The following is a 23,331-nucleotide window of genomic DNA, read 5'->3' on the forward strand; positions in this document are numbered from 1 at the left end:
AGGGTAAAATTAAGTGCTCTAACATCACATAATTCATTAAATAGATGAAAAAAAAGCTGCTAAGCGTTCCCGAAATTAAATTTCAGCTGCAAACTCCAAAAACGAAGAGCCACATAAAAAAGCTGAATGAATACACAGAAACTGAAAGAGCTAGGCTTAACATTAGGTTTCTATATCCTGAACACTCAATTCTAATAACAAGATCCTGTGCAGATTTATCTTCAATATCTGTTATATTTTGTAGCATATTATTTCTGTCAGTTCAAGTCCCCATTTGCTACAATCCCACAACACCCACAGACAAAAAAATTTGTCAGGAGACAGAGCTAGCAAGGGCCTGGGGTAGCAGAGGGAGGCACGAAGAGGCCAGAACACAAGTCTCATATTTTGAGGTTCATCAAAAGGCCAAGACACAAAATACTGTCCTTCTGTAACGATGTTAAGATTAATAAAATATATATAAGGCATCTCTTAATTAAGACTGAATTGAGAGGGAAGATTTCGTACATTTAGGTTCTATTCAGAGCTGTTTATGTTCTCAATGCTTATTTCATAACTCCATGTTAGTTAAACAACTGATTAGTAATAATACCAAAATGCAATTTAGGTACATAATGCTATCACTGTCTGGACTTCTAAATAAAACCCACGCAGAGCTGTGCTAATACTCACAGGCATGTATTTCAACTATTACCCCTCTGAGAGCTCTAATTAAACTGAGAGCCAGCACCTGAGTAATTCATAATTATAATTATCAAGTTCACTTGAGAGAAATGTGTGACAGTAAGTACTTTTTATCTAGAACATTTGAGTTGACAGTTACACGTAGCCTCAAGGAAGGTGTGCTGCATCTGCAAAGCAGAAGCTCAGAAACACAAGTTACCCTTCACTTTCTCCTCCTCTGACAGACTGTAATAAGAGCTTTTCATATCAACAGCTTACATAAAATCACAGAATTGTTAGGGTTGGAAGGAAGGAACCTCTGGAGATCATCTAGTCCAACCCCCCTGTTGAGGCAGGGTCACCTCAAGCAGGTGACACAGGAACGTGTCCAGGTGGGTTTTGAATGTCTCCAGATGAGGAGAATTCACGACCTCCCTGGGCAGCCTGTTCCAGTGCTCTGCCACCCTCAGTGTACAGAAGTTCTTCCTCATGTTGAGGTGGAAGTTCATGTGTTTTAGTTTATGGCCATTGCTCCCTGTCCTGTCACTGGGCCCCACTGAAAACAATCTGGCATCACGCTCTTGACACTTGCCTTTGAGATCCCCTCTCAGTCTTCTCTTTTCTAGAATAAACAGATTCACGTATATAAATTTCATGTAACTGTATTGTATTAAAATTGCATTAAAACCCAAGCTTCCCTGTACAGCCTTAATTTAATAACACACAGTTGCCAAATAGACAACATAAGACAGAATTTTTAAAAGCTTGGTAACAGACAATTCAATAATATAATTTTAAATATTAGCATACTCCATCCTCTGTCTTAGAAAGAGAGCTCAATCATGGCTGCTTCATATCTTCCTCAAAACAGGCAGTGGAAATGAGTGCACCCCCACCAAGTCTGCAGATGACACCAAGCCTTGAGCAACCTGATCTACTGCAAGGTGCTCCTTCTCATTGGAAGGGGGCTTGGACTAAGGTCATCTTTAATAGTCCCTTCCAATCCAAAGCATTCTATGATTCTACTGACATTTTTCAAATTAGTAACTAGATAAACTCATTAGTTATTTTCTACAGAAATGGGAAACATATGGCCAGAGGGAGGTTATTAGCACAGCTTTACGGGGATTAATTTGGAATTAAATTTAGTAAAGACCTCTATAATAAATTGTTATATTAAATATTTCTGTCAAGACTGTTCTTTGTTGTGGTCACTGTGTGATAACCACTTAGACAATATTGGAAGCTACCACAAGTGGAAAAAGATAGGAAAAAAAAGTATGTCATATTACCAATGAGAAAGGACAAGTTGACCCTGAAGGCCTGGAAGAATAAATACAGGATGAAACTCAAGGACTTCAAAGTCACAGTGTTCCATGAAAAAGCTCTGATAAGCATTTGCAAGCCCTTAAGCCAAGAAAGGGTTAACAATAGGATGACTAAGATCCAACTACACAATGAAGCCATGGAAGTGATAGATGAAATCCTAGGATATTCCAGGAAGATACAGACAATCCTAATAATTCCGTGATTTGATCGTCTTTCTTGCAGGGACCACTAGAATATAATTGCTTTAAGCTACCAATTCCACCAACTGTGCAACTCCCTGAGCTTCATATATACAGGGGCTTTAATGCCAACCTGTTCAACCTAGTTTGGCTGTTACAAAGCATCTTAAGCATTGCCTTAAAGCAACGTCTTTCAAGTGGCACTCATTTTACCGAAGGTCCAGAGTCTTCTCTTGTGACTACACACTCTGGTAACTTACTAAGTCATTATCTGATGATATTTTAAAGAGAAATGCCAACAGATTCAAGCAGAGAAGAGCAGAGATTCAGATTCTTTTCTTTCCCCTCCCAGAAAACTGGCCACCTGACTGTCAGATCAAGATAGAATTCTGAATTTGTTTGCAACTAAGCAGTCACAAATAGAAGTGAGCAAAACATCCATCCCTGCTCCCCACAGTCCTTTAGACTATGCCGAAAATAATAATGCTTTTTGATGGAAGGGAATGGTTGTGCACACTCCCTTTCTTCCACACACAAAATCTGACACTTCCAGCAGCTTTGTGCTCCTGGAGGGCAAATAGTAAGTTATCAAACTCAGTCTTCTACCATCCAGTAGCACATGAACTGTAAAAGGAAGGAGAGGAAAACAAAAACTGTTTCCACTGTGCTGTAGTAAGCAATCTGTTCCAAGGGCAGCATGAACAACTGATGCAGGAGAGGGAAATCCACAATTAATGACCAGACAGCCTGGCCAATACTCTTTTAGAAAAGGCATGGGAAAAGCTAAAAATAAAATTTCAAATAACACCACAGGCTATGAACCTCTTTCATTTTCTCTTAGACAAGCCTAAAGTACAAGTGAACTGATCACAAAAATCAAAAGTCCTTTTCTATAAAAAGAACTAGAATTTAATTATGTCCTGAAGTGAACTGAGCTAACATTTACAAATTTTACTCGTGAGACAGAGGTATTTAGAAGTCAGATGGTGCCACTATGGACTTTAAGAGACATTTGCATAGCCCTTGCACCCTCTCCACTCTACAAAAATCAAGCCTCTCATCTAGTTCAGTTACAGACATTTCTCCTATGAATTGGAACTAGCCATATATAAGAAGATAATTATCACAGTCTTTAACCTGCAACAGTTTTTTCCTGTGATAATTTAACTCTCATGTGGTTTAAGTCTCAAATACTATGCTGAAGACATACTTCTTATACACAATATCTGAAGTCCAGTTCTTAAATAAGAGCATTTGTTGGTACAGTAGAACTGTAATATTAAAGGGGCAGAGTAGCATTTTAACTCTCAAGAGGGAAGAGAAAATGGTATGCAGATGTGCAGTAGCTATTAATCTTCTACCCACTACTACAAGTTGCTACTTCACTTTTACCAGATACTACTTATATAAAATCAGCAATGAACTACCCAAGGTATGAACTTAGATGATTATAGCTTTTAACGGTTTGAAAATAAAGTAAAATTCGGCAGCATTGCAAGTCAGTCACACAATTGATGCAGCAATGCTATAAAAATCATGAGATTGGCACAGAAGTGCAACAACAGAATAACTGACCAACTGTTACCAAACAACACTGATACTGTGAAGTTCTTGCATGGAGAGAGGGAAGAGGATGGGAAGAATGAGGGGATACCTATTTCTTGCTCAAAAGACAAATAAGAGTTTTACTCCATTTTTGTCATTGTCACAAGAAACTGATCTGTTCACATTTAACTTATATTTTATTGAAACCACACTAAGAAGTGGCTCAGTTGCAGAAAAACCTCTTAAGTAAAGAGCATTACCTAAAATATCTATATTTCAATACATACACCACACTTTACAGTGCAATCACTCTTAAAAAAAGAGTATTTAAGCAATTTAAGAGACTTACATTCTGCCATATTTATACATGCTAAAAAACCCACTACTTCCCCCCCCAAAGTATAAAAACTAATTGTATTATAAAAGCAATTTTGATGTTCTTACTGAGGGCACAAACTTACTTAAGTATTCACATTTCTTGCCTTACAAGAAGGCTTGAAAATAAAGGAATCACATACCTGTATGTGGGGCCATGAGGCTTCAAGAGTTGGTTCATCTTCTTCTGGATCAAAATCTGGGTTATCACTAGGTGGAAGTGTTCTGAAAATGTTAGAACTTATCTGCAAGTAAAAAAAAAAAAATAAAAAAATGTATCACTGCTTATTTTTCCACAGATCACACTCAGTAAGGTAGTGCTTTTATCCTAAATTCATATGAAACAAAACTACCTAAAAAAAAGTAACATAATAACCACATTTGTGATTCTTTTTTTTCCCTAAACTTCAAAATACAAATAGCCAAGAGTCTGAAAACAGGGCAATGAAAATAATGAGCAACTTTTGTCCAAACCACTTTGCAAGTTTGTATTTAGACATGGTCATAATTAAAATTTTCCCTGAAACTATGGAAGTTAAAAAAAATTGATTTCCCTATATAAAAAACAATTTTTAACTATGTGATACTGAGGTTTTATATAAGACAACAAATACAGTATGACTAACCAGTTATGATTTAAACAGAGCTCTCTCCATATGTAAGACAGACAATCCCAAAAATATATCTTATTTCAGGGTTCTTCACTTTACTTCATTTCAGGTTATTTCCGTTTACATTTTTCACTCTTTCACCCTTCCAAAACCTTGAAACATCTTGAAATTTTCAAAGTTAGAAATATGTAACAGTAACTTCTTGATTTCACAAAGAGAAAAAATAGCTACCAAGTTACTTTTAGTAGGATGTAGTCACATCAAATCAATTTCAAAGGGGCAAGTTTAAAAATGTTTCTTCGGGGATTTCTGAAGTATATAAACGTTTGGATAGAAGACCATTCAGATGTCAAAAGAAAAATGTCATCTCTTCCATCAGATATAACATACTGGATTTAAAAACCTTTAGCATGAACAAAAGAGAACATGAAGTTAATTTTACTTCTGCATTTTCTAATGTTCTTTCAGGAACACGTTTAGCCCAACTCTTTCAATCACCTTTCAAACTCTTTTAGTCTTTGTGATCAAATCTGTTTCAATTAGCTGCTCATCACCCAAGCCTACTAAGCACAAGAGAACATGTCTGACAGTTTGCAGCAAATGCTCCTGCACACCTTCCATGGAGTCTCCAAGGTGTTTGAAGAATCTTGCAAAAAGGACTTTAGAGAAAGACCCTGAAGTCACCCAGCTGGCTCGACACAGAAGAATCAGCTGCCCCATTAAACAAGATAAAAAGCTGCTGCATAAACTGACTTTTCCTTTCCTCCCATGCCCTTCATTCTACATCCTGTTGCTGTCTCCTGTCGGGACACAGTAAAGCTGCAGAGTTGCTGCTCTACAGTAGAAGAGCAATGATGTTCGTATGGATGGGCACGACAGCCGTCTCCAAACTTATTGCACAGGAAAAGCAAACAAACTAAAACCCCCCAACTAAACCCCTCACAAAAAAAGTACAGTCGTCCTTTAATTTTGTAAACACAAGGGACTTGGGATTCCAGAGTAAAAGAACAAGTGCCTGGTGGGGAGGGGAAGAGGAGGGGGAAATAGGAATCAGAGAATGTTAATTTTAATCAAGCCCAAAAACCAAGATTACAATTCTGGTTCTGTTATTTGCTTTGTCTATTCTTATTAGATAAACAACAAAACACCCTGCAACATATGAATCAGTCCCCTACAGAGGATGCTTTACCTCTGCTTACAAGTCTTCTGGTTACATCTTCTGAAAATGCATCTCTTTCTAGATGCATCTTGCTGAACTGAACTGATCAATCCTTCAGCACAGAATCTCAGAGTAGTGAATGCAAACATTTCAAGTCCAAAACAAAGGTACCAACTATCAAATATACTTCTGTAGCAGAAACAAACAGCAAGCCTCTCAGCCAGACCTTTAAAAAGGTAACTGTATGATTTTTCAGACTATTCAGTACTTCCACTATTACCGATCTCCTGAGAATATAACAAATAAATATTAGAATAAACCTTACACCCCTTTTATTTAATAGCCTGTCTCCCTAAAAAAAAACATGTTTGTTTTCTTTATGTTTGCAATACTCTTGCTTCCCATCTCATTTGCCAATTTCTAAGGCCTTGCTAATAGTACTGATCAAAAACGTGGTTCGGGTTAAAACCTCCATTGTTCTTCTGTTGGCAAATTCACCTCTATATCCTCTTACATTATTTAAAACCTTCTCTTTCTTTCATAAGTGGCATCTTATCCCAGAACTGATTTGAGAAATATAAATCATAAAAGGTTTTTACAGCTGGATAGGTTTCCAGATAATTTAGAAAGCTGATGCTGGGTTTAAGTTTTCCAAAACCGGTATCAGAAAATGTGCCAGTTAATGTATTGAGATACAGCAATTATACTTTATTAAAACAAAATAAAAAAAAGTCCCTAATTGTCTGTACACTTATCAAGCATCTCAACATTGAGCTACTAGGTTCAGTTCACATTTCTGAGCATGCAGATTAAGCATACCTGATTGCTTTCAAATTCTGAATTCACAACTCTCCTAACCTGCTAGGACAATCTTATCTACACTGGATTTTTATACACTGTTGGGGAATGAGGGGAGCTTGATAGGCACAAGGAGATAGAGGAGTAACAGAGAGACCATATGAAGAAAAGAAATGCAGGGAGACATCCTCACCTGCACAGACCTTGCCTATGCACTGGTCAGGAACAACATTTCCTTTTACTCCTGCTGTCTTTAAGGGATTGTTGACTCAGCCTTCCCAAGACTCAGGCGACTCCAAGGAAACCAGGCTGTTTCCTTTGCAAGGTGGAGGAAAGGTGTCTCAGGCCTAGGGGAAGACAAGGGGCTTTGGAAAGAAATTGGCTCTGCTTCTGCCACTGATGCCACTTGGGTTTTTTTCGGGGAATTTCTGTTGTCTGTCAGTCCTTTCCTACCAGTCAGATGACAGCTGGATTTCATTAAGGCCAATTTCTACTTTTTCATCCAAAAAACATTATCCTTCAAACTCTGCCAAAAAACCTCATATGTTTTTTTCTTTTAATGCAGTAATACTGAACAGTCTAAAAACTTTAAAAAAACCCAACCCAAACAAAAACCAAAACAGTAACTTTTAAATCTCATAGAAGTTTTCCTACAAAGAAAGGCCTCAAGTCTGACACACATGTTATTTGGAGGGAGATCCATCCAGAGTTTTTTCTGAAAGCTGGTACTTCGTCCTAATTCACAGCAAAGACCTTTTCTGCTGCCAGTTGCCAGGGAGATTAGAAATACTATTCAGGCTTGGAGGGATCTTTTGTCTCAAGCTCTCAAAAAGCTCTCACTGAACATTTAAGGCCTTCTTCATTTTCTGTCATTTTAGGGGAGAAAAGGGGATGGAAATTTGTTATGGAAGGAAAAACAAGCATCCACAGAGCCCAATCATTTGCACAACAACAATAACCTCAAAAGAACAGCTCAACACCACCTTACCACCAAGAAAAGAAAACAACTCCAACACAAAAGAAAATCTCCCTTCAACAAGTCGGATGGGGTAGTTAGTATATTCTTTCTTCTAACAAGAGGCTATAGAGGGCACACAGAATAAGAAAATACTGCAAGGATTCAGGCTTGCTGCCACCAGCATCAAGGAAAAAAAAAAAAGAAGCTTAAGAAGAGGTGAACATACTTTGTCCTGTTATTTTCTTATGTAAAAAACATTTAGGACAGAAACTCAGGTCATTTAAAAAAATGAAACCATAAAACCTCCCCCCAGTGTCCTAGATCTTTTGTAAAACTTAATAAGCAACTGCTGAAACAGCCAAAATGATTGAAAGGGTTTCAATAATCCTAGCCTTTCAGTGTAATGGCAAAACTTCTATGCTTATTTACATTAAAGATCTGATCTTCCCTCTCAGCTGCCCACAAAAAAAAAAAAAACAAAAAACAAAAAACCACAAAGAAAACAAACAACAAACAAAATAAACCTTGAGAAAAAAATAGCTTGTACTGTATGAAGAAGTTGTAGGCTGTATATTTTAACTGGTCTGCTTATGTTCCTGAGAGCTCTTTTAAAGTCAGCATTTTATCTATGTAAACTTAACCAAAGTTTAGAAAACCATTTACCTAAATGCATGGGCACTAAAGCCATTCTTTTTACATTTCAAATTTCTAGGAAAAAAACAAATACTAAATATTTCAGATTATTTTCCAGTGTCCTTCAGTTGTGTTCCCTGTACACGGAGTACAGGCCTATCTAAAACTTCACTTAATATATGCATATAAACACCTGGAAAAGTCAGCAGATAACAACCATAAGTATCTTGTTGCTTATTCAACAAATCATTTGTAGAAATTGCATGGCACACGTCATCCTATGATTTACAACTTCAGCAAGCCACTTAGGCCACTCCAGCACAGCTCTCCAAGGCCAAAATAGTAAAACAAAACAGCCATATAAAGTATTTACAAAGTAGAGCTGCTTTCTCACACGGATAAGCCTTTCTGCTGTCACTAGTACCTGCACGAATCTTTACCAGAAAACTTCAGCCTAACACTCCACTGCCACTTGTAAATAAACAAAGAATGGCAAGCATCAATATATTGCCATTTTCTGACTGAGAACAACTTTAAAGCTTACCCAGACTCCAAGCATCTGCAATGTACCAGTTTTTTATTTTAATTAACCTGAATGAATCACGTTTCAGCTAATAATTAAAACTTACAAGTTGTTTGTTTTTACAAGCCTTTCTAAGCCAAATTATCATTAACAAATTACATTATACTGTATAAGCAGAATAACCAGCAGCAATTCTGAGTTAAATGCCACAAGAATCACAAACTGATTAAGATATTTTATTAAAATTCAAACTATAACGTGAGCATTCTACTTACCATTTTCACTATGTCAGCATAAGCTGATTCAACAATCACTCCACGATTTGTTGAAACATATTCAACCAGTTCATTCAGTGTTGCTCTCTTAATTTCTTTGCTTTTCAGGTCTGAAACAGAGTCCATGAAGTCAAAGAGGACACAACACTGTTGCAGCTTCTGACAAAAAAGATCTTGCTGCTCATTGAAGGTGGCATCTATAAAAACAAACAAACAAAAACAAACAACCCTTAAGTCTGCAGAAGCAAACACAGGATTTCTAAATCTATGTTGCTGACAAAAATTTGCATAGCTATGACTGGGGTTTTTTTTAGTATGGGGAATAGTATGCTCTATAGCCAGCAAATCAATAAGCAATATTGTCAAACCTGAAAATGTGTGTTTGAGTATGTTAGAATGAAAGACCCACCATTCGCGACTTTTGGTACATGCAAGACATAACAGACAAACATAGGGCAGTAAATATATTTACAGAAAATCAGTGCCTGAATTAACTTCATCTGAAATGCATTGACATTGATAAGTCCCAGTTCTCCCCCACCAAAAGTCATACACAGAAGCAGTGCATCATACTAACCTTTCATTCATCCGATTTGTCTCATTCTGTTCCCTAATCCTCTATTATGTAACCTGCTTAAAAGCTGTAAAATCTGCTTTGAAGGAACCTTGTCTTTTTACCCCAATGCAAAATGCTTCACATACTTTTGACATCATGTGATGAATGTTTCTCTTAAGAATCAACTCCAATATTTCTAAAGGATTAACCCTGAATGTTAATGCTTTGGTCTAAATAATTTATTACAATCTTAGTCATGTAAGGGTTTTTCAGATTTTTTGGCCTATTAAGACAATGTGTTTGGCTATGACTTGACATTTGCATTTTAGAGTGCAGCACCCCTATAACCTGATATAAGCAAACTTTCTCCATTAGCATTTCACATTAACTCCAAAAAAGATGGATTATTAAGCACTACACACTTTAAAAATTTAATACATCCTTAATATGTTGTAACTGTTCCAAAGTTGCATGAACACAACAAAAGCAGTCATGGTTTTAACTGAAAATTTGGGTTAATGTGCCTTTTGTTCTTGTTTTAATTATTTGTGGGGGTTCAAAGCCACTTTGGCAATGTAGCATCACCTCATCTGTCAGCCAGTTGGGACTTCACTTATTCTGTGAAAAAACCCTGTATTTCCAATTTTATCTCCAAATAAAGAATGTTCTCCCCCCCCCCCCCCCCCCCGAATTTTCAAGATAGGTCTATAGCCAGACTACATCCCTTAGCAATACTGCAGTGAGTGAATGATGCTAATAGCACTGATGTTCCATCACGAAGGAATTATCAAGACAAGAAAAGGGCAACTGCATTGGAACACTGAGTACTGAAAATCTTAAGTCTCACTTTAAAACCTGAACAAATCACAAAAAATCTCTCACGCTTCTCTTTGTTTCAGAATGATTCTAATTGAACAAACTTCATTTTAAGATTGCACCTTTACCAATTCAGACACTCTTTGGTAATGCCAGTTTCTCAAGTTTCTTACCAGAAAACCTTTCATTTAGTGGCTGGAACAACAACAGTAAAAACTTGGGTTTAGTATTGAGTAATTATCTGATAGAATTCTTTCATTTCCATAAGCAAAAAGTAATTGTTACAATGGACTGGCACGCCTCCACTGTAATTCAAACTGCTCGCTCTGCCCTGAAAATTCCGACTCCAGAATACTGTATTGTATTCCCTTTCCCCACCTGACAGTTACGATCCTATTAGCTGAGCATAACAACTTCAGTGAGCTTTTGAAAAAGCCAGCAATTACTACTCCCTCATGAAGAACAATTCACTTTTGAATGTCAATTCTGCAATTTTAACCGCTTTTCTTTTGAACAAAAAACCTTGCAAGATGCTTATTTTGCTCAGATAACTACAAAGACACAAATTGTTACACTCTGCAAAATAATGAACATCAGCTGTAAAAACATTTGTAAGTTACATAACATTTCAGTTCAGATCTTCTAATATTCTAGAGCGGATTGCATGAGTAAGTATTGTATCATAGCAACAAAGCAATAACAGTGACATGCTGAGGATAAAATCCAAAAAGCCTAATTTAAGGAACCGACACAGGGAGGACAGCTTTTTTTGCCGCTGGCACCAAGCTGATAGCCAGACTAATACAGGAGTCAAGCCTACTTGTTTTTCCTCACTACAAACTTAACTACACCCCAAGTTACAAAGGTCTCACAGTGAAACACAGCTAATACAGAGTAGTTAGCTGATGATTAAAAAAAAAATAAAAATAAGCAAAATTTACCTAGAGGTTTCAAAAACCAGCGGACAGCATCCAAATACTTCTAACAGTGGTGAAAACAGACTAAAGATCTAAGGTTAAAAGCCAGTAACAGGAATTCAGACAAAATAACTATATCACTACCTTCCCTAGAATATCAAAGGAATTCCTGCATTAGCCACTTTTAGTTAGATAACAGAGTATCAGGGAATCTCTCTCCTGCCATGAATCACCAGTCCATTTCAGGAGCAACCTGATCTATCTCAATTAGATAAATTTCCCCCAAATGAAAAACCGGCCCCTTAATCTGTTTCGTTGTTCTTAAAACATTTAAAGCAAAACCAAAAGAAGTATTTTCTTCTACACACACATTCTTTTTTCATACTTGTAAGGGGAAATCATAATTTTTTTATCATCTTATTATTTTAGTGATCTGAAAGATATTAAAATTATGCGCAACCACGATAATAAATAAGGTAACAAGAGAGCCAGTTCTGTTATATCAGCACAACCTGCCTGCGTGTGCTCCATCTCTGTTTGACACATTGCACATTTGTCCCAGGAATGTTATGAGAGGTACCATGGGAACCACTAAGTGATTGGGGAAAATTTGTTTGTCAGATAGTGCTCTTAACTTCTCAAAGCCTTGTCTTTAAGTATCCCAGCACAGTTGAAGCTAGACAACTCTATCCCACAATAAAAATCATATTATAATAGTTTATTCTAGTTCTTTGAATAAAATAAACTGCACCACCACAATTGCGTCAACACTGCACCTTTTATCTTTAGTAGTTTAACGATCCGTGACGTGATTTTTAAGCCAGTTTCCGTCTAATATCTATCAAGATTTACACCATACATGTGAAATTCAAGATAACTGCTATTCTTCAAATGCCCTAAATACCATAAGGACCATAGAAGATAAATTAAGTTCAAAGTAGACAGCGGATGCCTCAATGAAACAATCCCAAATCAAGTAGGATGGTGGGAAATCCTGAAGACAAAAACTTAACATCCAGCACCAAAAGAATTATTGCAAATTATGATCCACTTTAACCATGACTCTTTCTTGCCTCTGGTCGTTTCCACGATGGATAGTAAAGTGTTTGTACCTGATCAAAACTGTTAATTTGATTGTTGCACTTCATAATACTGAAATTCTCAACAGACTATTTCTACTGTTTACAAAAACTCCATCATTACAGACACATATATCAGCCACAATATTAAGCAATAAAATTTACAAGGAAGTTGACCTGGAAGTTCACCCTGAGCAGAAGTTATTAAACATTAAAACTGCATGATTGTACAGATTTGTCTCTAAATTGAATGCTTTTAAATTTATAAGGTCATCAATGCAAATCTAAGCATGAAATATTGAGTTAAGAGATGAATCTCTCCAGGAAAGGCCCAAACAACATAGATAGGGAAAGAGTTCACAATCAAAGAGCCACCTCACTGGTAGCTACAAATTGGAGCTACAAACAGCACTGGATCAGTAGCCCAGGGACTACAATAATGTCTTCCTACAGGATACTTAACTCCTATGTTTACAGGCCTTTCTGCCAGAAAGAAAAGATAGATACTTCTCCTTTCTCATCACTTGTTTACCCAAGACCTTCAGTACAAAGCCAGAGAACCTAACATAATCCTTGCTTCAGCAGCAAAAACCAGACTCTTAAGCCACAAAACCTCTCTCAGCTACACAAATGGCAAGTTCAAAAATCATACTTTCCCTGCCAGTACAAAGTAAACCCTCTAGATCACTTCCAACAATTTTCCTTTTTTTTTTTCTTTAAAGTATCTCTAGTTAAATATTTCTACTTTTTCCTGAAGAAGCTAACCCAGGAAGATGCAGAAATCAGAGAAACAACCAATAAGTTTTTCCTCTGACAGCTTCTTAAAGCAGTTCATACACAGCCCTTTCAAGCACTTCGAGGACAAGGACACTATGGAATAAAGTACCATGCATGTTGTACTCCTTGGAGTAAATTGAACTTGGTGACAATCCTACACTTCTACATAATTCCCTGACAAACAATCCATGACAAGGATCACGTTGCATTCCACTGTGCAAAGTTTAGCAATTAGTGCCTGTTGTCTGATTACATTTCCTACGCTGTGTGCAGTCGTACTCAATGGTGGAGGGATCTGCTAGAGCGGAATGAAGCCTTAACACTGACATGGAGAGAGGAGCACATACGTGTACTTTGAGACACCAAATCTTTGGGTTCGGGGCTTTCTTCACATCAGTAAGTTATCAGCACTGTTGTGCAGCCTGATCTTTTCAGAGACATCATTAGTCTGAAAAGGAGTTGGTCTGATAAACCAAGAACAGGGACTCCAATTTAATATAAACTTTATTTCTGTCCTGGAGTGTTCTTGTGTACATTATTGTTGTGATTTCTCTTAGCATCAGTGTCAACGCTGATGTTACAGGCACAGTAAAGCATCTTTAAGAGATGCAGTTTTGATGCAACTGATGTTAGAACAGGGGACTGAGCATGTTTCCAGGTTCTCAGAAATCTCCATCTGTAGCCTGACAGGCAGCAAAGCAGTTGGTTGGCAACAAGGAGAGGAGCGTCTCCCTGCCACCCCCCCCTTGCCATTTATTCCTCCCTTCCTCTTCTCTGTTCCCAGTCACATCCATCCATCAGCACTGGCTCTGGAACTTGTCAGGCTCTTCCATAAGCTGCTTTAACCCAATAACATGGTCATATTAGCGAGGTTAAATGGCTTCTGGAGGGGCCTGATGCACATCAGCTCTCACACAGGATGAGAGTTGGGAGCAGAAGCTCTGCAGTGAGTTGCTAAGTTAAGTTCACCATCTCCTGTGGAAGCACTTCATCCAACTATAAAGACATGAGATAATGTATAGGTAGGCTTTTTCAGTGAAGTTAGATATTTTTGGGGAATAACACATTTTGAGGGTTTTGGTTTATTGTGGGTTTTGGTTGATTTTGTTTTATATCACTTTAAGTTCCTTTTTAAAGAAAAATTTGGCCCCTGTATAAAATAGCACAGCGTAGTTGGCTACACTGGTAGTGTATAACATTCCCCAGTAACTCCATACACCCATAACAGATTTTCCCACAATTCCAGCTTTTGGTAGCTCAACAACCCAACTGAAACTGATAGGTCTACTCAGATGAGCACTCATGCAGCACTTTAGGCATCCAAGGAACCTTTTCATCAGATTTTCCACAGAGAAAAAACTCTGTTACTCTTAGGAATAAGTACCATTATTTAGGAGACCAGGACTGTAGGTTTTTCCTCTTCCCCCTCCATTCTGGGTTCAACAGCATGCATTTTCAAATTACTTGTTACCCCAAAATCTAGAGCTGTTGCTGGGACTCTGGAAGGGGCTAAGTTCTTTTGCATGTCATCAGTAAACAGACCTCTGACTTTCCAGGACAGATAAGGGAGTCAGATAGAGCAACCTTATGCATCTTTAAAGTTAACCAGTCCTTATATAATAGTAGGTTTGTTCACTAGAGAAGAAGGTTTGGAAGACAATGAAGTAAAATGGTATTTTCAATCACTTTTGAAAGGAAATTTATACTACCTGTAGGAGATTTAAAAAAAAAAAAAAAAAAATACTTGGCACAGAATTAAAGGTACAGAAGGCACATTGGTCAATCCTGTCTAGGACCTGTGGGTTCATACACTTAACCTCTTCGTTTCAGAAATCAGAAAGTCTGCAAAGGTGCAATCAAGATAACAAGCTGAGCTTCTCCTGTACTTCCATGTTTAGGTAGACTATTCTGCAGATGGTCATCAGGCAAGACTTGCACTAAACATCCACATAAACCATACTTCAAAACACAGTGGTACCCTACTTGCTCAACTATCCCTACAGCACACATTTCACCCAAGTTAACATACACCCTTCTCCCATCAATTATGCAAAGTCAAATTCAAAGTGGCAAAAACACCCACCTAAAAATCATACCATCATCCAAGTAAATAACTTTTTTCTTTTGAAATAGCTGAAAAAAAAATCATAAGTTTTGCTTATTAGAATATTCTGGATTTAAGATCAGTTTTGGGATACATGCCAGTGAAGGAAGAAAAAGAATTCACATATTAGATGACAATAACAATCAACAGTGAATTTTATTCACACACTGCATTGTGGTTTACAGAGTTAGTTACAAGTCTAGGCTATGGATAATTTTGAAGTCACTTAATAAAAGTACTCCTGGAAAGCCATCTCACATCCAATAACAGATATTGTTTGTTCAGAGAGTCTCATCTGCTGCTCCACATGGCCAGCAGTTGACCTCAACAAATCAGTCCAGAAAATCTGAAAAGCCCATGCTGATCTAACAACATCTGTCACAAATTCTGTGACATGACTTCTTGCAATGATAATAAACTGCAAGTGTCTTATCTAGATTATAAGAAAGCTTGGAAGACAGTACAAACAATCTCATATAGTTAAGAGTCTCCAGCTACTACCATGTTAAATTCCTTGATTTTAATTAAGTTTTGAGTCAGCCAAGACACTTTAGACAGTAAAAAAGTACCCTGCTGAAATGCTTTCATATTAATAGCCCTATTTCCTACTGTCTAATTACAGAAGACAACACGCAGTCAGACGCAAAAAGTAATAGAAATTATCGTCTTGGTCCTTAAAATGTTAGATAGCGAGACTCTAGAAACCAGGTCTGCCACAATTCACTTCATTTCTACCATAATTCCTCAAAAAGGAGAATTAAAGCACCACTGATTCTTTAAACAAACAAAAAAAGACTCACCAAGCATACCCACCATTGAAACAGGGACAAAAAACACCCTAAAGTCACCCTGAACAAAGTGTACAACCTGAACAATATGAAGGTTTCCTCAAGAGGATACCAGCAGTTCAGAATGTAACTGAAATTCAGCTCCATGCAACAACAATTATAAAGAAAAACAGAAAAGAAATTTTGTCCACTGACTTGACACAGTTGAATCAATGCTGCTTTTGAAAGTACTGAGAAGTTGGGCAATTTGCATATGGTCAACCATATGAAGTTTTGTTCAGAGCGATACTATATTTACCAGAACAGGCAAATAAGTTTCACTTCTTACACAGCTGAAGCATGTTTTCAAAAAGCAATTACCTTACTACCAAAACAATTACCCCCTACTCCTCTTGTATATGAAACAAGCTTTCTCTCATCAGTAAGTCAACTATTATGTTCCCCAATGCATTCACTTATGTTTTTGGCATACACTGCAACTGTATTTGCTGTCTTCATTTAAAACCCATCAAGCAGTTTCAGTGACTGATCATATGCCACAGCAGGCCTATTCTGAATATATCCAGAGCCTCTAAGAGCTCACCATTCTCTCCTGCATGCAAGACATTAGCCCAAATAATCATTTCATTGGCCTGACAAAGGTGGAATAGCTCATGATTAATAAGTAACAATGATCTTAAAATTAATTTAAATTAGGAACCCTGACTCTTTAAGGAATATAGTGCTAAATTTAAGGTCGATAAATCCTAGCACAGAATTAAGATGCACAGCCAAGTCACCAAACTGGGAAAAGGGGAGAGTAATTTATGTCTTGAATGGGAAATTGTGTCTCAGAAGATGTGAATATCGGATGGATGGCAAACTTTAACTTAAAATTACAGAAGCTGACACAAAAAATTAAAACTGTTTTCCCAAAACAGAAAAGACAACTCCTAAATAGCTTTTGTTATACTGAAATGCAACAAAGGTTTGTGTTATGGTAAAGCAGAGATGCTTTCAAGAAATCCTCCTAACAAGAAGGCATAAGTCAAAGCCCTGAGTATGTAAACAGGTCTCTCTTTAAAGTCTAACTCAGGTTACATACATTGTATTAGCCACAAGGTGAAGGCACCCAGAGAGGCTGGCACACGGCAACTTGCTCCTGCTACCTCACTCCTATGCCAGGAAAATTCACCACTAGCAAGACCCAAGAGACCCTACAAAAATGGAAAGAGACAACACACCAAACTTCTGAGACTGTCGAATGAAAAGATCAGAAAGGACAATCGGTATGATGCTCCATGTTCCTGACACAAACTGTTAATTATACTTTTCCCCAGCGGAAGCACTTACCCTTAAGGAATACTACCTAAAGCATAAGAGTTCAACAAAATTTTGGATTGTTGCACGTAATTTTGAAGATGTAATATTACCCTTCAGGTCGTGACGAGGAGGGCTCAAGGAAGCATTTCACAACTAACCTGCTAAGAATTAAAGAATAACCTGAGCAGCTCTGCTCCCTATTTTACCTCACATTAGCTGTAGTGCTCTGCACTTACATTACCAGGGAATAAAGAGAGATGAAAAGCAGGTGACAAAAGCTGAGTGCCACACAGGCTCAGTTTAATACCCATTATACAGGGCTGCACTAAAAACATTTTTGATTCATAGGAACCTGAGCTCTCTGCTATGAAACCAAACTTTCTAAGTTTGAAAGCACAGAAATTGTATTTACAATTTTCATAGAATCATAGAATCAGCCAGGTTGGAAGGGATCTCTGAGATCATCAAGTCTAACCCTTGATCCAACCCCGCTGCAGTTACCAGATCATGGCACTAAGTGCCACATCCACTCTCATCTTAAAAACGTCCAGGGATGGAGAATCCATCACTTCCCTGGGCAGCCCATTCCAATGCCTGATTACCCTCTCTGTAAAGAATTTCTTCCTAATATCTAACCTAAACCTCCCCTGGTACAGTTTAAGATGGTGCCCTCTCGTCTTCCTTATAGCTGCCTGGGAGAAGAGACCAACTCCCATCTGGCTACAACCTCCTTTTTCAGGTAGTTGTAGAGAGTGATGAGGTCTCTAAGCCTCCTCTTCTCCAGGCTGAACAACCCCAGCTCCCTCAGCCTCTCCTCACAGGACCTGTGCTCCAGTCCCTTCACCAGCCTTGCTGCTCTTCTCTGGACCTGCTCCAGCACCTCAATATCCTTCCTGAACTGAGGGGTCCAGAACTGGACACAGCACTCCAGGTGTGGCCTCACCAGTGCTGAGTTCACGGGAAGAATCACTTCCCTGGACCTGTTGGCCACACTGTTCCTGATCCAGGCCAGGATGCCATTGGCCTTCTTGGCCACCTGGGCACACTGCTGGCTCACGTTTGGTTTCCTGTCAATCCAAACTCCCAGGTCCCTTTCTGCCTGGCTGCTCTCCAGCCACTCTGTCCCCAGCCTGCAGCTCTGCAGGGGGTTGTTGTGGCCAAAGTGCAGGACCCGGCACTTGGCCTTGTTGAACCTCATCCCATTGGAACCAGCCCAACTCTCCAGCCTGTCCAGGTCCCTCTGCAGAGCCCTCCTGCCTTCCAGCTGATCAACACTCCCCCTCAACTTGGCATCATCTGCAAATTTGCTGATGGTGGACTCAATCTCCTCATCTAAATCATCAATGAAGATATTAAACAGAACTTAAGTAAACAGAATTTTAGTAAGTTCCCTTTATATTAAGTCAACAGCAAAACTCACATGTGACTGAAATTACAGTAGTTTATAATTATTAAGTGTTAATAATGAAGTAGGTGATATTATTAAGATTAAAAATCTATTAACTTGCATTCTTCCCCAATCATTTCCTCACCTTATGCAAGTATAAAATTAATTTTAAGATGAAGTTGTTCCAGTTTGACATCACACTAGAACATGCAAGTCAACATTACAAATCAAGTTTGTTTATGTTTTTCCAGAAACTGAAGGAACACCCATGTAATTTTCACATGGCAATATTTGTGCTCAGTGCAATATAAAAACAGCTTTTATTTGAAACCAAGGGGTAGCTGTTAAACATTTTGCAGAAGTACAGAAACTCATTTTGCCTTTAATTTAGCACTTAGCTATTTTAAATGTGAAGGAGATGTATAGGGGAGTAATTTAATAGGAAATGTGTGCAAGAGGAAACATTCAATCTAGCTTTTCAAAAGGGAAGGAAAAACCGCTTCTCGCCTTGAATCCCTCCGTAAATCCATGTGGAAGTTACAAGTACTGGATATATTCCTTGGATAAATACATAGCTTACGAATTGGCTGAATCAATGTTTCTTACTTTTCAGTCTTCTCAGATAAATAATATGAGATACTTTATAATAACGCTACAATAGGAAGAACTATGATTAAATTAGACAGGAAACACAGGTGAAATTCTGGTTTTGCTGCCGTTAGTGACCAAACTCCCACCAACCTGACTGAGAACAGATCATCCTGAGCAGACAAATATTCGAGCACTTGCAGGATCTCTTTGCCTACTTCACTTTAATTAAACACTTAGCCTCATAAGTAAAAGGTTGAGTTACTTTTTCATCGATTTTAACCACGCTCTAGCAGCTATGTTCTATCAAAAATTGTAAACATCAAGTATTTAGTAATGAGGGATCCTACACTTACGCATATTCCCTTTTGGCAAAATCTCTTGGCTATTTTTAAACTAAATTTACACCATTTTCATGTACTGGGTTTATTTTGATCCTGCTTCTTTCTCTTAAGGGAATATACACAGAGATGAATTACCAAATCGTGTCCTTCCTGACTTTATAAGGGGACCACGCTTACGCCTCTCAAGAGGGTTCTGACATTTGCACCTTAATTTGTCTTCTCAAAATAAAATTACTGCTTTTCTACAGAATCCAGTGATGCTGAAATACACAAGTTTACTTCACATACATAATTCAAAATTGAAGTTAAGTTCTCATTTGTTGCTGTTACATACATGTGGAACCAAAACTTATGCTGTTAGCAAGACTTCAGTCTTTTATGTAGGCCATATTTCAAGTAAGCATAGAATTTTTAATAGAAAACAGGATACACTTTTGAAAAGTTTTACACTATTACACTAAATTAGAACTTTTGTTTTTAAACCCATTTCCCTATGCTTTCCTATAAAATTTTACTTGGGAAGAAAGTAATATAATTAAAATTGTATTATTTTTAAAAGGACCGACCATCTACAGAAATAAAGTAACCCATTAAATCACTTCTAAAAGTTCATTTATTTATGCAGTGATGCACTCTGTTAATTCTCAAATACAACTACAGCAAAAATAAAGCTGTTTACCCCTTCATATTCAGACATTGCTGTAACTTTTTATTCCTGCTCTTCTTCAGATCAGCCTTCATGGCCCAGTCTATACTGTCCTTCCCTAAACCTGCTCTTTCAGTTCTGAGAAAACCTACCATGCTGCTTTCATGCCTGCTACCCACAGCTTGTCAAGTCTCCAAGTGTGTGATCGTCCCAGATATAAACTTTTAATCAGTAATTTGAAACTCATAACATATGGAAAGTTCTCCTGTTATGGCAGGAAGTAACTTAAATGTCTTTTAAATTCTCAGTGTTTAAAAATCACTTCCTAGAATTACAACATCTTCCTTTTGCAGCACTGTTCTTGAATATACATGTGCAAATAAACTTTTTTGTTGTTACTCGCACTTTGACCTCCCAACTCCACAGCAAGATTTGTATTTTTCTTCTGAACCCTATTATATCAAAGGTGACAAAACCCACCAATGTCACCAAAGCTTTGCTTGGTAAGGTCAGGAAAAGCAATGGCAAAGAGATGAACGAGAATGAGATAGAAACCTTTTCCCAGTGGTACCCAGGCAACATAACGGCACGATTTTTATTTTTTAATCTATAGCCTTTTTTCACCATATCCATTGCAGCAACACAAGCTACTATTTTAGCAGGCTACAGGTCTGCTAAATTCTGATCAGGCTGCTGTTTCTTCCCATAGCCTTCTTACCCTTAAACACTGAGCCCTAGTACCCTGCATGTACATTTCACCAGTCTTTCCCAGCTTCACTTGCCAACCTCATCCCCAAAAGTGTAGCAGCCAGAAGCAGTACTGCTAAACACAATGACTGAAAGTGAATTTCACGCTCTAATCACAGTCACTAAAGTTACGCTCTCCTCAATTTTAAACCTCAAGAAAAGACTCATTTGATGAACCAACTCATCTGCAATCGATTCCTGATGTATAGAAAAAAAACCCTAAGCCTGTGAAGTTTCAGGAAGACCACGTGAAGTTCAAAAAATCCAAGGCTGCGATGAAAAGCTATGAAGAAATTAGAAGGGAATATGACAAGAAACATTTCCAGTAATTTTCACAGCCAACAGGATTGTTGAGACTCCCAACACTGAGCTCACTGCAGCCACTGGCTTCTGCCCTTTTTTCCTGCTCAAGCTTCTCTAATCAGTCCCCCAGTTCCATACTATCCCCTCACCTATAATGTATTTCTGGGCTCTTGCCTATAGAAAACTATAAGTTTTCCATGGGCAGAGCAGTTGTGCCTAGCAGTGCTGCAGACAAGAAACCCAAGGAAAACCACACACAGCAGCTTCACAGAGCAAGGCAGATGGGAGCAGCACAGCACATCCTGAAGGATCTATATGTAACAGCATAGTAAATACTAACTCATCAGTCTTGGTGCTGAGCTGCAACAGCTAGAACTGGACCAAAGAAGAATCTGGACCAAATTAGATTTTTTTTCTTTTTTAATACCAAAAATATACAATTTATTTTTCCTCTAGTCTTAGAAGCAGTTTGAACTGTTTTTTGCTGAAACTAAGAAAATTAGCCTGAGGAACAGTTCCAAATAAAACTGTCCATACTTGGCATGGAAAACTTCAGTACAAACAGTTCAGCAATGTTGTAAGCAGCTGAGAATAAGGTCTTGTGAAGGAAAACTAGGCAACCTTAACTATGATGAGTTCTGCTTTTAAGTCAGACGTATACTATGAAATAGGCATCTTGTAGAGATACTTCACTGGTCATGACAGAAACTAGTTCAGCGATTGTCTGATAAAATCAATGATTCAGGCATTAAAAAGAAGCTGTCACTGTCCAGTTTCGAGCAGAGCATTTTGCCAAGGGAGTCTTATAAAACAGATGTTATTTACTACCTATTAGTCTAATTTATCTGCAGTTCCAACCTTCAAAATCCATGTGCTGCTATGGAACAGTAATTTTAGCCTGTTAGATTAAAGCCAGAGTCAGGATGACAATGGTACAGAAGCTGAATTTTATGGCCTTCTCAATGGAAGTGTCTTTTTTCATCAGAACACAATACATATCCCCTCGGTGCTTAAACAGAATATTAATCTGTCCAGAACTGTTGATACAACACCTTTTCAAAAGCACTGAATGATTTTAAGATAGACAGATATTAAAAAAAAAATCTGCAGATTGAAGTAATCATCTTTTCATCAGACAGCATGGACCAATAACTAATTCCATTTGTATTTCCTGCAGCAGCTAACACTAAACTCAGCACCTGCAAAACTACTATCTGACTAAGCTAGAAAGCAATGATTATGGAAAAAGAAATCTGATACTAAGCTGGCACACAGAAGATGTGAAAGATTTAAATAGAAAAGTTCATGTGAAGACTGTCAATAGGCTCTATATTTAGGAGTTGCTCTTGATGGAAGTATATTCCAAGACCAAAAATTCAAGTCTATGGATAAAAAAAGGTCAATTTGTTAAGAATTAAAGACTAAAATGTTCCACTCCATAAACTAGGAACGGTTCCTTAATATAGAAAAAAATTCAAACAGCTCGTTTTTCATGGAACTACTAAAGCTTTTTTATCTATTATAGGTTCTTTATTTCTCAAGATTGTACCTTCACTAAAAAGGAAGTTTTGACTATTTTATAGTACACTCTGCTGAGATTATACATAAGAGTTAAACCTAAATTCCTCACAGAACATCCTCATTCTTCATTTGAAATACAGATTCACTCTCAAGGAAAAACTCACCCAAGTTGATTGCAGTTGCAAGGGATGTTGACTACAAAAGGTAGAGGATGAGGGACTACAGAAGAGGAAATAACAATGACTCATTAGGGATAAAAAAAAAAAAGTGCAAGTCTGAGACAGAAAACTCATTTCACTTACAAATATTTATTAAGGCTGTAGTAAAAGTAAACCATTCTAAAATTTTAAAGCACATTTTCCTTTAGGGAGTAAAGGTAACTTAACAGAAGAAGAAAATTCCTCTCAG

The 23,331-nt window shown here is 37.7% G+C and overlaps 1 protein-coding gene across 1 annotated transcript in view; it reads right to left on the reverse strand.

The window, feature by feature from the left end:
• PPP2R5A (protein phosphatase 2 regulatory subunit B'alpha) overlaps positions 1–23,331 on the reverse strand; it is a 44,515-nt gene that overhangs the window by 16,094 nt on the left and 5,090 nt on the right. Inside the window, exons 2-3 of the mRNA XM_032683772.1 lie at positions 9,049–9,245; positions 4,235–4,336 (exon numbers count right to left, since the gene is read on the reverse strand). Coding sequence (XP_032539663.1) covers positions 4,235–4,336; positions 9,049–9,245 — 299 coding nt within the window. The remainder of the gene's footprint in view (positions 1–4,234; positions 4,337–9,048; positions 9,246–23,331) is intronic.

Source organism: Chiroxiphia lanceolata, chromosome 3 (assembly GCF_009829145.1).
Source record: "Chiroxiphia lanceolata isolate bChiLan1 chromosome 3, bChiLan1.pri, whole genome shotgun sequence".
Taxonomy (NCBI): Eukaryota; Metazoa; Chordata; class Aves; order Passeriformes; family Pipridae; genus Chiroxiphia; species Chiroxiphia lanceolata.